Source organism: Cryptotermes secundus, unplaced genomic scaffold (genome assembly GCF_002891405.2).
Source record: "Cryptotermes secundus unplaced genomic scaffold, Csec_1.0 scaffold66, whole genome shotgun sequence".
NCBI lineage: Eukaryota > Metazoa > Arthropoda > Insecta > Blattodea > Kalotermitidae > Cryptotermes > Cryptotermes secundus.
Window position 1 is genome coordinate 3,310,952 of NW_019731262.1, and position 15,324 is coordinate 3,326,275.

Sequence of the window (15,324 nt, forward strand, 5' to 3'; positions counted from 1 at the left end):
TCCTCAATTTCCGCTGCTCCCTTAAGTAACATGTGTTCAACTCAAGGCCAATAACAGTTCTCGGAAATTGCGGTTGCCAGTTTCTTTGGTGTGCTCTCACCGTTTTACTTTAGGATTATATGACATTTCCTAAGAGATGTCAGCACGAGATCACTTTCGCATAATCGAAGTAACTATCGAATACGGGATACTACTGCCACAGGCTCCACAGCTGCCACCGCTGTTGTGACCGGTTGTGACAGAAGAATGGTCGTAGTATGCACGGTGTGAAGTATGAAGACCGATAAAGACCGTGACAGACAATTAGAACACGGATGTTTTTGTTCTGATACATTAAATATTCTTCGTGCCCTGTAATATTGATTACGTCTGTATAAAGTGTGTTGATATTAAATTGTATAACAGTAATTGCCGTCGTAATAGTGTTATGAAATTAGTACGCTTGTTTTAAAAGTATTCTTTTATACAAAAAAGAATAAAATGCGTTACCATTTGTAGGAGTCCTATGCGTAAATGCAATATGTAGAGCGATTATTTGAAGGGGTTAAAGTGGTTAGAAGTATAGTTAGGGTTTATTGACGCAATTGTTGGTATCACAAGGGATATTTGATTGTACTGAAGGGCATGAAGGATCCCTCTTGAAATAATTTTGAGTAAATATTTTTCGTGTTCGTTTGTCACTATAATGAATTAATGAATGAGCAATTTTGGCAATGAAATGTGAGTTGTTACTTTTGTAATCTTCAGTGTAATACCGGCAGTGATGATTCTGGGAACGACGTGTACAGCTTAGGTGAGTAATGATTTTAAATGTGTATGCACACCATGCACCCTTTCCATTTTAGTTGTATTAGGAGCGTGACGGAGAACAAATAGGAATAATGGAAACCTTGCGCAAGAAGTTGCATTGTTACTGTTTGGTTGCTTACAGAACTGCCAGTATGTTAGATATAGGATACAGAAGTTGCAACCACGACCAGAAGAAACGACTGTATGAAATATTTGAAATTGAAAGCTCCTTACATCGTTAAACATTAGTACGTTTATACGTGTGGTTAGAGCTTGTTTTGATGTTTGTAACCTAACTGGGAAGGGCCACTGTAGAGCCAGTAGCCCCTCCAGAACACGTGGTATGCATCGCAAACTGTATTATACAATTTAACTGTACGTATTTTTTTAGAGTGGTATGAGGTCATGAAGTTAGTGCGGCAGGTGGGTTGGGGACGTGCACTGTTAGTGTTGTTGGTGATTTGGTTGTTGGTGTTGGTGCTGTTTGCTGCGTCACCTGTATTCCGGGTGCCTTCATCACCTGAACCAGATTCCCGCACAACTCAGCGCTTGGCACGTGCATTTCATGACCTGGAAGTTCTCAAGAGACAGAACACTGAACTCAGAAACCTCTTTACAGATATTAGTGTTGGGTAAGTAATGGTTCTCTTCCTGGTTGAAATAATGCTTTGTGTCAGCCTATAAGCTGGTAGTTGCTTATGTGTTTCATATGCTGGAGGGAGAGTGCAACAGCTCAAGGGAGAAATGGGGAGAATCAATCCCATGTGATTTTTTCATGGCCACTCTATAGGACAAATAACTGATTGCATCTGTCTGTACTGTGGGTAAACTCTGTTCTCCACTTACAGTCATGAGAAGACTTCACATTTACAGTTTTGAAAGAGGGATAATGGGAAAAACTGTCATGTTAGCTGAATGAAATAATGTACTGAATTTATTGTTAACAAACAGAGCAAGTGTTTCTACATGCTGTGAATTCTGAAATATACAAAAACTGTGGAGCAACACTCCAGAAGCTACTTTGTGCCATGGTGACCTGGCATTGATTGTTTATGAAGCCCTGGTGATGAGTGAAGTGAGCACTGAGAATGGTGTTTCCACAGAGTGTGTATCTGCATATTGTTAAGCCATGTGTATCCAACTTTTCTGCCTAGACAGCTGAATGCTGGAAGCTCCCAGTTGGTCACACTGTATATTAATTGCTTTTGTGCTTGCAGAGACCCATCTCTGAGACAAGAGCAGAGGGATGCATTGTTTCAGGATTTGCAGAAAAAACTGTCAAAAGCAGAAAAATTGTTGGAACCATCTCATGACACTGAAAAATTTGGCGGAATTGGTAAGTATAAACTGTGTATTGTATTGAAGAATTCTCTCTTCTGGGATATAACGCTGTGTAGTCCAGTAGAACTCAACCAACATTTTTGAGAAACATATTGCTTCCATCTTCAGGGTCAAAGAATGAGCCAAGCATGAAACCAGTGTGCATCAGGCAGCAAGCAGAAGCAATATGTTCCCCTGAAACCTTGGTTGACTTTTACAAGACTGCATTGGCATTATATCACAGAGAGAAAATTTTCCATAGTCACTACTATGAGAACTTCAAATCCAACATGAAATGATTGTGGTTATCAACATCATCACTAAAGGCGAAGTATAAGATCAGTTCATAAAGAACAATTTTTTGTGCATGTGCAACATTATTTGCTTATAAAGACATGCTTTGTCCATAACACCTAACCTTGATATGTTTTGCAAGTAAATTTATTCTAAAATAAACTTAAAAGAATAACAGTATGCAGTAAATTGCTGTCTAGAATTTGAGATCAAATCATGTTTCCTTTTTCATGTGAAGAATGGTACCTTAATGTACAGTATAATTTTTCAGAACCCCGTGAGGAACCGAGCATTCAGTATGAGCAGATGAGACGCAAAATTTTAAATGGAGTCCAGGAAATGTGGTACTTTGCCAGTGGGGAATTGAAAAAGATGCAGAAACAAGCACTGGCACTATCTCCACAACTTGCTACAAGAATCACTCGGGTGCTTGAGGAAGGTGTTGTCCATAAGAGGTGATCATAAACAAGAAAATTAATTCTTTGATTGATTGCTCTACAGGCATATTACAAAAGGACTGAATGTTTTAAAAACATTTTAATTTATTGTGAGTAAACTAACCCACATACAAAACATTTACATGTTACATTTTTTGGAAGCAGGGACTAAAAAAGTTTTTTTATGCACCTATTAACATATAAAGTTCATGAAGTCACCATTAGGAACGCTTCAGACATGAACAATTAAACTGGTGAACCAAGTGGAAAAGACATGATGTGTTCTGTGGTGTGTGGAGACAAAGTGAGCCACATCTGTTCAGCCTTTATTTAGGAACAAATAATGGTCCACTAAGAGGAAATCAGATTTGTCACAGTATAACAATGTAGTAAATAGATTCTAAATGACAAGGTTCCTGGACATTGGATTGGTCATGGAAGTCCAGATGTGTGGTCTCTTAGATTGCCCAATCTCATACCTATGGACTTAGTCTTACTGGAACCAAGTTAAAGATCAGTTTATGTCTAGCCTCTGCCAGGAAGTCTTCAGGAACTCAATGACAGGATTTGTCAAGCTGTGGAGTCTATTGTCACAAATAAAGGTAAAGTTGTCCCTTTGCCTAATTAATTAATCACCACACCATTAACACATATGGGGGGAGTGGAGATATAGCTCCATCATTCTTGACCTTGGTGCAAGATAGAAGTGAATGGTCAGCTTCATGCCCCTGCCACTCTACCCCCATAGAAACAGCCCCTGGTACCCACTGGATAGGAACCTGGATGTGCCCCAGAGCCCATCTGGAAGTTATGGAGAAGAGAAAAATCATGCCCTGCCAGGAATGAAACCCTGGCCATCCAACCCATTGGTATACTGACTGAGCTATCTCCCATTGTCACAGATACATTACAAAAGGAAGGGGAAAAAGTTGACATCTTTTGAAAGTGCAGGATTACTGGTAGAGCTCACATTGCACACTTACAGACTGATAAAAGAAACTTTTTGAGTTAGTGTTTCCAGCAATGTGACTTCAGTTTTTGTCTCATTTAGTAAATTAAATGAGATTTCTGAAGGTGTTCAGTTCTTTATAATATCCCTATACTAACCAGTTGTAAATTTCAAATAATACATAACATTTGTCATAGAAAGAGCGCACTCTGTAGTTTCATAAGTGATTAGCAGCGTTTCAGGGATAACTCAAATGACCATAATCTTAATTTCCACTATCACAGAAACTTCATATCTTATCCAGTAGTTGTTATAGTTTCTAAAATTGCAGATTATGCTCAGGCTTGGAGTTTGTGGCTTCTCAATTGATGAATTTATTCAGGTACTCACCAGATACTTTTTGAAGCAAGTGACAGATTCCCATGGAACTTTGTGAGATCATCAAGCCATGGAGGCCATCCCAATTTGTACTTTTAATTTCCTACCACTGTTAATAACAGCATGGTGGCCATGCAGAGTTCTGAGGTGAGAGGAGGGCTACTTCATGTTTGAGTCCTGAAATTTTGCATAGTGGTGCATCTTTGAAGAATGTGCACCTTTTGATGAGGCAGATTTCCCGTTGTAGAACTGAGAACAACATGATGGCAGCATGAGATGTAGGTTTATATCTTGGTTCAGTGAAAGTAATGAATGAACAATTCAGACTCTGTACATGAAATTTTTTATAGAGATAGGACATAAACATATCTGCTTAATTTCAGTGAAATATTGTTTATATGACAATGGTGCAAAACGTTTAGCATATATCATAAATTTAACACAGTCAGGTTATGTACTTGTGGATGTAAAAAGAGTAAATTTGTCTGTGCTTAACTAATTAAGCACTACACCATGAAGATGTATGGTGAGTGGATGTATAGATCCATATTTTCTTGACCTCAGCACAAGCAGGAGGTGAGTGGTCAGCTTCACTCCCCTGCTGCTTTACCCCCAGGGAAAGCGCCCATGGTACCCATTGGATAGGACGCTGGGTAGGCCCCAGTGCAAGTCTGGACAATATGGAGAAGAGAAAATTCTGACCATACTGGGACTAGAACTCAGACCCCTCAGTCTTCCAGCCCATAGGCAGTCGCTATACCGACTGTGCTACCCCGGCTCACACTTGTGGATGTAGATTACTGAATAATAAAGATGATGATGTTGCCATTCTTAATTATATACCATACCATGAAGACATGTCATTGCCTGAATATTGGTATATTACATCTCTACTTTTGGGCAAAAATAAGATAATGCACTTTTCTGATTCTCTGTATTGTGTCACTGTACCTCCAGATACTTCCATAAGTTTACCTTACAGGTGTGAGATTTTAGAATGTCTTTTGTTTCACACTTAAACTGTTATTGATGCCATAATTCAAACCCAAATTCCCAAAAACTGATGTTTATGAGAGTAATACACTTCACTACCCAAGTGACAGTATGGGAGAGTGGAGGTATAGCTCCACACACATTCATAACCACTGAATTAAGGCGAGTGGTTTGCAGCACTCCCAGGCTGTTTCATCTTTGGTGGAAGAACCTCTAGCATCCATTGAGTAGAAGGCTGGATGGTCCCCAGAACTGTTTTAGACACTGGGAAATAGAAATGGTTTTTGCCTGTGCATGGATTCAGGTGTCCGGCCCATAGTTTAATTGCTGAAGTGACTGACCGTTATAAAGTAAAAAAAAGTAAAGCTATCCCTTTAACAGGCCTTGGAGGCCCATAGGGTTGTGAGACGTCGAGACTCCCACATAATCTAGACAGTTGGCTCAAAGATGGCAGTAAGGTTGTCAGCCTTATGTGCCGGCAGCACTTTACTCCCCAGGAAAATTATTTAATTAATTCCTGGTACTCATTTCTGTTAGAGGCTGAGTCGACCCCAGGGCCATAGGACTGACCATTATAGTTCCTTCTAGCCCCACCATGAAACATTTTAAGAAAAATCTATGGAGTGAGTTTTTCTCAGAATTTCATTTCATTTGTTGCTGGAATAACATATTTTATCATCCTGCTGCACTATTCTATCACTCGAGATATATATATATATATATATGTGTGTGTGTGTGTGTGTGTGTACACAAACACAGTCTTCAGTGCAGCTTTCTGTATGGTTTCTGGTATAAGAACTCGTAATTAATGTCCTGCTTCCACTACTACAGGACATGTTTCAGTCCCAAAAGGACCGTCATCAGGTGTGTATAGTGTTACACTGCTGGCACACTGATTGTATGGTGTATATTAAATTTGTTACTCTTGCATAACCAAATTATTTTTACTGTCCTGAGAATTTAAAAATTGAAAGGCAATTTGGTGTGTCACCTCTCATAATGTTGTGTATTTATTTATTGGTGTTGTGTACCTGTGTACATCCTGGTATGTGTATTTGTGTCGCTTGCATGTGTTTGTGAACTGTGGGCTAAATTTTGAGGATGGTAAAAATAATTAGTTTGTGCATGAGTAAAGAATTTAGTATGCACCATACGATCAGTGTGCTGGAAGTGTAACACATCACATGTAACAGGATACACGCCTGACGATGGTCCTTATGAGACCAAAACATGTCATATAGTAGAAAGACATGAAATAGGAATGATTTAACCGGGAACTGCGCAGAAAGCTTCACTGAAGACTGTGTTTGTGTACATATATATCAGGTGGAATAATATTAATACTGTGGCCAGGCCCTAAGAAAGACACACCAGACAGTGTTGAATATTTACACTCTTATGTTTAGGTCATTGATGACAGATATAGACACATTAATGGAAGTAGATGGATATGCAGCTTGGCGAGAAAAGGAAGCTAGTGATCTGAGTGACTTAGTACAGCGACGACTTGATTACCTACAGAATCCTGAAGACTGTGGTTCAGCAAGGAAGTTAGTCTGTAATCTGAACAAGGTGATGGGAGTTGTGTGACTTACTGAGAACAATTTAGAACTGGATAAGTAACTTAACATCATGGTCCATTCCAGTCACTAACATCTGTTCCTGAACCACATTACTCTGTTTTAATATTATCCTCCCAAGTTCTTAACCTTGGAAGTGTTTGTTTTCTTGTAATATTTTAGTTATGCACTTAGTTAGTTAGTTGGTTATTGGAGAGGGTGAGTTTCCCCATGCACTGAGACCTGTATTGGTCCCTTGTGCTTCCCTCTATGATTTCTATCAGTCTCTATATCCTACCGGTACTGGTGCTTACCATCAGTCCCGCCCAGCCAGCGAGACCGGCTCTACTAGCTGAAAGGTATCTATAATGCTTCCCCCATCTACCAGAGGTATTAGAGACTGCTGTTGGGCGGGAAACGTCCGTTAATTTGGCTCAGTGACCTCCTTTGGAGATATGAGGTTCTTTTACGTGCCGTAAAGCTACGACACGGGACCCACGGCTTAAAGTCCCTCCCGGAGGACTTGTTCCCTGAATTTTTCCACCCTTAAAAATTCGATGACCTCCACCGGGTATTTGAACCCGCATACTACGAGTCATGAGGTGGGAACGTTACCTCTAGACTACGGAGGCTGCTTAGTTATGCACTTTGTATATATTGTTTCTCCAGCCCATGTAATATTCTCTTAACTTTTGTAAGGAATACCCTTCCATCTCTATTTCTTTACTGTCTGAGCTTTTCCTTCAGCAGTGGTTTTTTTAAGCATTGCAGATTAATGTGAGGGTACTGTCATCTACAGTGTTATGCTGTGTGGTCTGTTAGAGTATCATCGTGTTGCTGATTAACCTGATGCCTCCATCCTCAAGTTATAGGAGTAAAGGGTTCCTCAGGAATATTGTTAAATATCTACCAAAGTACAGTATCACATGCAAGAGGACAATAATCTTAAAAGCCACCTGTGTGAGATCAACTCTTACACAGGGTTAAAGGTCATATCTCATTGCCATGCAAAATAAGTTGCATAGTACAGTAAAGCCCCAATGTTACCCTTTAGAAATGAGCACCTAAAATAAAAGTAAAATTTAAAGAAGGTGTAAGTTCAGAAAATTAAAATTCTGCAGTGTGAGAAGGTATATGGGTTTCCTTATATCATAACTGGCAAGACATTGAAAAGTGTATAAAATTTGGAAAAGCATAAAATCAGAGTATGCAAGATGAAGTTTTGTTGTACTTTTAAGTTTCTTTGGAAAGTATACAGTGCAGCATCTGTGTCTGAACAGAATAACAAACATTTCCAGTTTTCCAGGAAGAATAAGTTAAATGTACTGGGTTTCAGGGCTGTGGATATGGTTGCCAACTTCACCATTTGGTATACTGCTTTACTGTAGCGTATGGTACAGAACGAACTCTGATACTTAAGTCTCGAGGTTGGCGTTACAGAAAGGCAGGTTGGGAAGAAGTATTTCTGCCGGTTAGTCGAACCTGTACTGACCCATCAGGGCGAACACATAGCCATTGGCCAGGTAAATAATCTGATTGTAAATACTTGGTTTATTGGAATAAAATTACTGTGCATTAGCATGTAAGGTTGTTTTAATAATGGAAGTGTTACAGATATAATTAGATAAATAAATTACAAAATTTTTATTGCAACTTATGAATGAAAGTAATTTTATCTTTGTTGCCCTACGTTGCAGTAAGAATGTGTTCTATGTTAATTTGTACTGTGATCTTGTGTGGTCGTGAGTGGTTACCAAGATTTTAGAGGAACCTCCTGCCTCATTCTGCATTTGTACCATGAAGATGGAAGCAGCAGTTTCCTATGGAACATTACTACCCGCTTATTAGACTAATGATACCATAACCCAGAAGACCACTTTTCAAATCATTACCATCATGAAAACCTCAAATCTGATATTGATGTTCATTTAATTCTAATTTAGAAGTGGGATATATATTGTAGTAAGGCTCTTCCATAATGTAGGCTAGAATAATATTTTTCTTTAAAGCTCATTCTTGTGCTTAAATGTTCCTTAGGTAGACCTGACACTCAAGTTGTAGAACTACCAATTGTGGATTCTTTATCTCCACGACCTCCTTATCTGCCTCTGGCTGTCCCAAAAGATCTTGCTCCTAGGTTGGCTCGGTTGCATGGTGATCCAATCGTTTGGTGGATCGGTCAGTTCCTCAAGTTTCTTCTTCGACCACAAGAAGCAACAAGTAATATGATACAAGAGGCATCAGTCAAACTTGGTTTCAAGAGGCCTATTGTAGGGTGAGTAGCATATGAATAATTGTTAACTGCAGGTACTGTTGAATCTAATTTGAGTATTTCTTGATTTTGGCAGTGATACAAATCCTCATTATTGTTTACAAGAAATAAAATTCTGGATGATTTTTGGTCAAAAGACAAATACAAGGTGGTTCAAATATGACCAGGACTGATTTTTTTTTAAACCATAATTGCCAAACACTTACTTGCACATGTCAGTCTTCAACGTACTCCCCTCCCAAGTCAGCACATTTCTTCCAACGTTCTGGAAGCATCCTGATGCCCTTTTCAAAAAAAAGTCTTGTGGTTGGCGTCGTATCCACTCCCGAACAGTCTGGATGATGGCGTCGTCCACAAACTACATGCCTTGCAAGTCTGATTTGAGCCTTCCAAACAGGTAGAAGTCAGTTGGGGCCAAATCAGGACTGTACGGAGGATGTGTCAGAGGGTTCCATTTCAATTTCCGGAGGGTCTTCATTGTTGTTTTGGCCATATGGGTGCGTGCATTGTCTTGAAGGAAGGCTACTCGCTTTCCACCTGTCTTCCGCTTGGATCGGATCTTTTCCTTCACGTCTGTTGCCAGGAGGTCTGAGTAATAAGCTGCATTGACTGTTCTGGCATCTGTCAGAAAGTCTACATGGATAACCCCCTGCCAGTCCCAGAAGAACGTTGCCATCTCTTTTCCTAGCGAACGGGTCCTCCGTGCTCTCTTAAGTTTGGGAGAACTGGTATGCCGCCACTCACGTGATGACTGCTGGGACTCGGGAATGAAGTAGTGCACCCACGTTTCATCGGTGATCACTATAGACTTCAAAAATGCATCACCTTCATCTTCAAACTACTGTAGTAGACTACTGGCAGCTTGCATGTGCACCATTTTGTTCACTTCCGTCAAAGTGCATGGTACCCACTGTGCATTCACCTTGCAATAGTGCAAGTGGTATTTCATGATGTCTTCTACACTACCAACACTGATGGACAGCATTGCTCCAAGTTCCTTGATAGTGATGCACCTAGTCTCAATGTGTTGTTCCACGCTCGCGGTATCCTTCTGTTCGCTCATTACTCTAGCCACTCCCAGACAGGACTGAACAGGTTCTAACCCGAACAGGAAGGAGTGTGGAGGTTGTGGCTTCACTCTCTCAAGGTCACACAGCTGCTGCGCAGTGCGGCTTGTTTACACAGAGATCAGTCCCGGTCATATTTGAACCACCTTATATTAATATTGAAACAGCTACCATATTCACCTGATGTCTTCTGTGATGTTTCATATTTACAAAACGAAATCCACTTGGTCTCATTTGGGTGGGTGGAGGGTTCATTGAAAACTTCCTAATTGTGATGATAATATTGAAAGGTCTTTCTGAACATGATTTCCAGCATTGTTTCCATGCATGACAGATACTTTGGAATGCTTGCATAAATTCAAAAGGCAAGGTACTTACTTTTGAGATGTGAAGTTGTTAGTGTGGTAGATTGTTGTTAACATTTTGGAGGAACCTGCACCTCCATCTTCATCTTTTATACCCTGAAGATTGAAGCAGGCAGTAGATTCCTCTGAAACATTGGTAATGATCAGCCAGGCTGCGTTGCATCGCATCCCAGAAGACAGTATAACCTTAGTAGTCACTGCCATGGGAACCTGTGACCTTGCAAGTGCTTTTAATATTTATCACACTTTATGTGTTTTAAATCTTTCACAGCAGCTGTATGCAGTGAAGTCTTCTAGGACGATCAGCTGTGTCAGTATGGTGTTAGTATCCATTGTGTTGGAGAGTGTCAACAACTTCCTCATCAATCCCTAATGATAGAGATGGAGACGGTCTTAGAAGCATTGGATACTAACCCCTCATTGGCAGGCTGATAGCTTAAGAAGACCTTTGCCACACTTGCTGAAGGTTATATACGAGGGGGTACCCAAAAGAAACCAAGCTTTTTTTTTTTTTTAAACTTATTTATTCAAATTTTAAGCTCAAACCTTCGATCCCCTTCAAAGTACTCTCCATTTACATTAATACACTTGTCTAGTCTTTTATTCCATTTTTCAAAACATTGTCTAAATTCATCTTTTGAGATGCTTGACAGCGCCTCTGTCGTTTTTTCCTTTCATGTCTCTTTTCATTTGAGGAAACAAAAAAAAAGTCGCACGGGGCAAGGTCGGGTGAGTATGGAGGGTGAGGAACAGGGGTCATACCATTTTTGGTCAAGAATTGTCATACAGACAGGGTTGTGTGAGCAGGGGCATTGTCATGATGGAAAAACCAGTCACCCGACTGCCACAAATCTGGCCGCTGAGCTCAAAGTCACTCCCGACAGCTCCACAATTTCTTCAATGGGCCGTCGTCGATCTTCCTTGATGATTTCACGAATTTTTTCAACATTTTCATGTGTTCGGGCCGTGGAAGGACGACCAGAACGAGGTTTGTCATCAATTGACATTTCACCATTTTTGAAACGGTAAAACCACTCAAACACTTGAGTTTTCCCCATAGCATCGTCCTTGTACGCCGTTTTTAACATTTCAAGAGTTTCTGTTCCACTTTTCCCGAGCAAAAAGCAGAATTTCACCGTCGCACGCTGTTCACGAAAATCAGCCATTGCAAAAACGACGATCACACAAAACAGTTGTCACTATAAACTCTGCCGAAACTAGTCCTTACCTTCTGAAGCAACGGTAGTCGGCTTATCGACTCAGGAATGTTAGCTCTATGCGCTCATAGCGGCAAAATGCGGTACTACAAAAGCTCTGCCCACAAAAAAATTAGTTCAGTTTCTTTTGGGTACCCCATCGTACGTGGTAGAGTCATTAAGTTCATGGAATGTGGTCCGCTGTAGTGCACTGCAACGATGTTTTGCAGCCATTCAGCGAACTTATTGACTGTGGTAGTATACATACATTGTGTCATATGTCAGTTACTAAACATGGGGTTTGGACTGAAAATTGGATTTGTTGAACACTTATACATGGTGTGTCCACGATCCGTTAGGAAACATTTTTTTAATTTTACCCTGCAATGCCATCTGTTGGCCAGTCGTGGCATTAAGATTCTTGAAGTTTCAGCTGTGGCCGTCTATAATTTCAAAGCACAAGCATCGCTGCAGCATGTATTCTGACCTTGAATGTAACAGTACTGTTTTGACGCTCGTCGGAAAATGACGTTGAACAGAGAGCTAAACTCAAATTTTGTTTGAAGTTAGGCAAAACAGCCAGAGAAGCATACAAAATGGTGAAAAGTGTGTACAGTAGTGATTGTTTGAGTCTCTCAAACATTTTTTGATGGTATGCTGTATTTCATGACGGCAGGGACATTGAAGACGCTCCACATGCATCAGAGCCGGGAACAGGTCGCTCTGGAGAAAATGTGAAAAAAGTGACCAAACTCCTTGTATCAGACAGATGTGTTTCTGCAAGACTCATTGAGGAGCTTTTGGGAATACCAAAAAGTACTGTTCATTAAATTTTGACCAAGGATTTGGGCAAACGGAAGTTCTGTGCATGGTTTGTACCGCACGTGCTGTCAGGCAATGAAAAATATGCCAGAGTGAAACACTGCAAAGACAGTTGACCCAAAGTGATACAAAATTTACAAAATCGATTGTTACTGGTGGCGAGACATGGTGTTTTCAATATGAGCCTCTCACAAAGTGGCAGAGTGCAGAGTGGTTGACCCCAAAGAAGCCAAAACCAAAGAAAGTGCGAATGCAAAAGAGTCGAGTAAAGACACTGCTAACTGTTTTCTTTGATTCCAGAGGAATGATTCACAAGGAATTCCTGCCAGAAGGTCAAACAGTGAATTCTGATTATTATATCAGAGTCCTCAATCGTTTGTGGGCGAGAATTCTTCGAATTTGACCTGAATATCGAGAGCAAGGTTTCTGGTCACTCCTCCACAACAATGCCCCACCCCACAAATCTAAGATCGTGCACGATTTTTTGGCCAGAAAAGGGATCACAGTCCTTGATCATCCTCCGTATTGCCAGATTTGACTCCAGCAGATTTCTGGTTGTTCCCAAAAGTTAAGTGGGAGATGAAAGGAGACACAACACCATCCAGAACCTCCAAAGGGAATGTACAGCAGTTTTAAATGCGATTCCACAAAAGGAGTACAGTGACTGTTTTCAAAAACTTTCCAATCTATTCCAGCTATGTATTGATTCATAAGGAGACTATTTTGAATAAAAAGAGTGAAATTTTGAAAATAATTCATGTCTTGTATTTTTAATGAACACAGTCCTAACAGAACCTGGACACACTGTGTAGCTCATAACTACGAGTAACTAAAATCGTCTCACTGATTTACACATTGAACTACAGCACACACAGAGTTTTATATGTCTTCACTAGTCATTGCTTGGTAACTGCTCCTAATAACAAATATTCCTTTGCTTCCATACTCATGTCCTTGCTGGCTGGTGACTGGCTCACACTCATTGCTGTAACTGCAACTCATGTCATCCTAGCCATGACTGTCAACTCACTGGCTTGTCCAGTTGTCCTCAGGATGGATCACATAGATGTTAGTCTGGTTATTTAGTTGGACATGTATATGTTTCCAGGGTACACATCAGGAGAACAGACAAAGTTGGAACGGAGGCAGCATTCCACTCCTTAGAGGAGTACATGGCTGCGGTGGATGAGTACTACAATCTTCTAGAAATGAAGCAGAAAGTGGATAGACGGAGGGTGTATCTGGCTTCAGATGATCCAAAGGTCATTACTGAAGCACAAAGAAAGTAAGGATCTTCCTTGTAATTTATAATATAAAGAAGTTACTACAAAACATGGCTCTCTGTACAGTGGAATCCACATTTGGTGTTTCTTGATGTAAGTTTTTCCCTCATTTAGTCTTTAGTTTCATTACTCCCAAGTCACTAATCTCAGTGTCAATTTTTCTTACTTCAGAATTTTCCTCAGGTTATTATCCAATTACAATTCTTCCCAAACAGACCTAAAATAACAGTTTCACTATATAAGATATACATTGTTCATTAAAGCAGGAAACAGGGAATGACAATTCCATGGACTTACTCAGCCATAGAATAGGGTCCTTCTAAATAAATAGGTGCTTATTTGACTGCCTCCTAATCGGTATTCTTTTATTTAATCAAATGGACTATCATTCTTGAATTGATGTATGTATGCATGTGTGTGCATATGTTTAGTCCGGTTAGAATACCTCCACCATAGCTCTGCAGGTTGTAGAAGGCGATGAAAAGGAACCTGGTGTCTGGGGGTATAAATGGACGACCCTGTCATCGTGTGATGTACAGTGTCCTGGTCTTCTAGGTTGGGTGTTGGATGCAAGGCTGACAACCTTAGCTACTACCGCAAAATCCGACGGAATAGATAAGTCTGGCAGAATCTACTAAGGCAGGGTGTGGCTCAAAAAGGCAATTTGCCAGTTATGATGATATATATTGTGTCATGGATGGCACGGCGGGAAGTGGTGGTCATGTGAACTCTGTGGTCTCACAAGTGACATCACATACTCCGACTCCTTCCACCAGTACGTAACACTCGGTGGGTGCCCCCCCTCCCCAGCGGTGACATGGCAGAGGACCGGCTGTGTTGTTATCAAGGGATACCATGGTTACTACACAGCAGGAGACAACTCTCGACAGCATTGCTAGCAACACCGGTAAACACGGTGTCACAAAGGAATACCATGGTTACTATCCAGCCGTAAACAACTCCTGACAGCATTGCTAGCAACACCTGTAAACACGGCGTCAGGCAACAATGGTACCTATCACGTATCAAATCTTCTAACCACGTTTTCGGGTCTTCTTCCCACGACTGCTGCTATATTTCAACCAACTGGTTATTCTCCTCTAGTAACTGGTTCAATAAACACTTCCTAATCACTCACTACTGAATAGTGTTCGCTGCTCCTTATTCAGGCTCAGCATGGAGCAGCGAACACTATTCAGTAGTGAGTGATTAGTTAATGAGTAGTTAGTGATTAGTGAGTGTTTATTGAACCAGTTAGTTGAAATATAGCAGCAGTCGTGGGAAGAAGACGCAAAAATGTGGTTAGAAGATTTGATGTGATAATCTGTGATAGTGCACGATAACTGAGAAGTAAGCCAGTGAAGACTTATGTTATATTTTAGCGTCCTGTTGCACTGATTTAAGTCCATGATTTATTTAATCCGTCTTGCAGTGCATACACTCATTTAACTCCTTCTCTCCCTCGCACTACATGTTTCGGCATAATAATGCCATCTTCAGGTGCTTACTTATCCACGTCAAACCAGTTCATTGCATGCCATGTTCACACATTAAAATAACTAAAATATGTATCTATCATATACATTGTCAAACGTTAAAA

General features: G+C 40.4%; 1 protein-coding gene across 1 annotated transcript in view; it reads left to right on the top strand.

The window, feature by feature from the left end:
* The first annotated feature begins 233 nt into the window (after positions 1–233).
* LOC111866675 (alpha-(1,6)-fucosyltransferase) overlaps positions 234–15,324 on the top strand; it is a 25,335-nt gene continuing 10,244 nt past the window's right edge. The window contains exons 1-8 of the mRNA XM_023855856.2: positions 234–793; positions 1,181–1,421; positions 2,007–2,125; positions 2,675–2,858; positions 6,567–6,732; positions 8,056–8,242; positions 8,757–8,994; positions 13,550–13,726. Of these exons, the coding sequence (XP_023711624.1) occupies positions 1,195–1,421; positions 2,007–2,125; positions 2,675–2,858; positions 6,567–6,732; positions 8,056–8,242; positions 8,757–8,994; positions 13,550–13,726 (1,298 nt within the window). The 5' untranslated portion in view covers positions 234–793; positions 1,181–1,194. The remainder of the gene's footprint in view (positions 794–1,180; positions 1,422–2,006; positions 2,126–2,674; positions 2,859–6,566; positions 6,733–8,055; positions 8,243–8,756; positions 8,995–13,549; positions 13,727–15,324) is intronic.